Source organism: Myotis davidii, unplaced genomic scaffold (genome assembly GCF_000327345.1).
Source record: "Myotis davidii unplaced genomic scaffold, ASM32734v1 scaffold223, whole genome shotgun sequence".
NCBI lineage: Eukaryota > Metazoa > Chordata > Mammalia > Chiroptera > Vespertilionidae > Myotis > Myotis davidii.
Genome location: NW_006294609.1, coordinates 2,163,535 through 2,164,407, shown reverse-complemented (window position 1 = coordinate 2,164,407; position 873 = coordinate 2,163,535). Strand labels below are relative to the sequence as shown.

Below are 873 nucleotides of genomic sequence, written 5' to 3'. Positions count from 1 at the left end.
GCCAGAGTGGGGAAACCCTGCCCCCCAGGCCCCACGGTTCCCCCCGCCCACTGGCCAGGGACCGGCAGCTTTGATCCCCGGTACCTGCACGCTGGCCACGCTGCCCCGACGGCTGCTGCTCTGACTCTCGGACACCGGCTGGCTGCTGTAGCACAAGGCGTCAAACGCCAGGATGCCCCCCACACAGTCCCCGATCAGGCAGACCTGGAGGGAGAGGGGCCTCGGTGCTGAGCGCCAGCCCTGTTTGCTGGGAGGCAGGCTGGGGAGAACGGAAGCGCCTGGCAGGGCCGGGCCCGAGGTCCAGGCAGGCCCCCCCACCAGGGTCTTCGTTGGCCCTTCCTTCCCGGACCCCGTGACTCACCTGCCCGTTGAAGGTCATGCCCTCCTGGGACTTGATGAAGTCCCCGTAGGCCAGGTTGGCTCGCTGGATCACCGTGGCAACAGCCTCCTGGTACTGGGGTGAGGAAGTGGCCAGCAGGGGCAGGGCGGCCAGCGGGATGTGGTCCTGGCTGCTGGACAGACAGCCTTCGTCGTGGCTGTAGGGGCTGAGGCTGGGGGAGGGGGCCCGGTTAGAACAGAGCCGTGGCCTCAGGGGCACCTGCCACCCGGAGAGCCTCAGCCGTGACCCAGCAGACCTGGTGGGGACGCTTCCAGGTCCGTCCCGGGAGGCGTGGGACAGGGCTGGGGAGTAAGGCCCGAGTCTCGGAGCCAGGTGGGCACCCTCACGTGGGGACACGAAGGCTCGGCCCCGGCCCTCCCAACTCTGGGCCCAGCCATCTGCATAGATTTTTCTGCCTCTGGGCAGAACGGACTGGATGGCCTGTCTGGGCATCTAGACAGGTGTCCCCACACGGGGTAGGGGGGTGGGGGGCG

The 873-nt window shown here is 68.8% G+C and overlaps 1 protein-coding gene across 1 annotated transcript in view; it reads right to left on the bottom strand.

Moving 5' to 3' along the window:
- Positions 1-873, bottom strand: part of PITPNM2 (phosphatidylinositol transfer protein, membrane associated 2) — a gene marked incomplete at its 3' end in the record, with an annotated part of 79,892 nt that overhangs the window by 12,944 nt on the left and 66,075 nt on the right. The window contains exons 14-15 of the mRNA XM_015567256.1: positions 362-598; positions 56-204 (exon numbers count right to left, since the gene is read on the bottom strand). Coding sequence (XP_015422742.1) covers positions 56-204; positions 362-598 — 386 coding nt within the window. The remainder of the gene's footprint in view (positions 1-55; positions 205-361; positions 599-873) is intronic.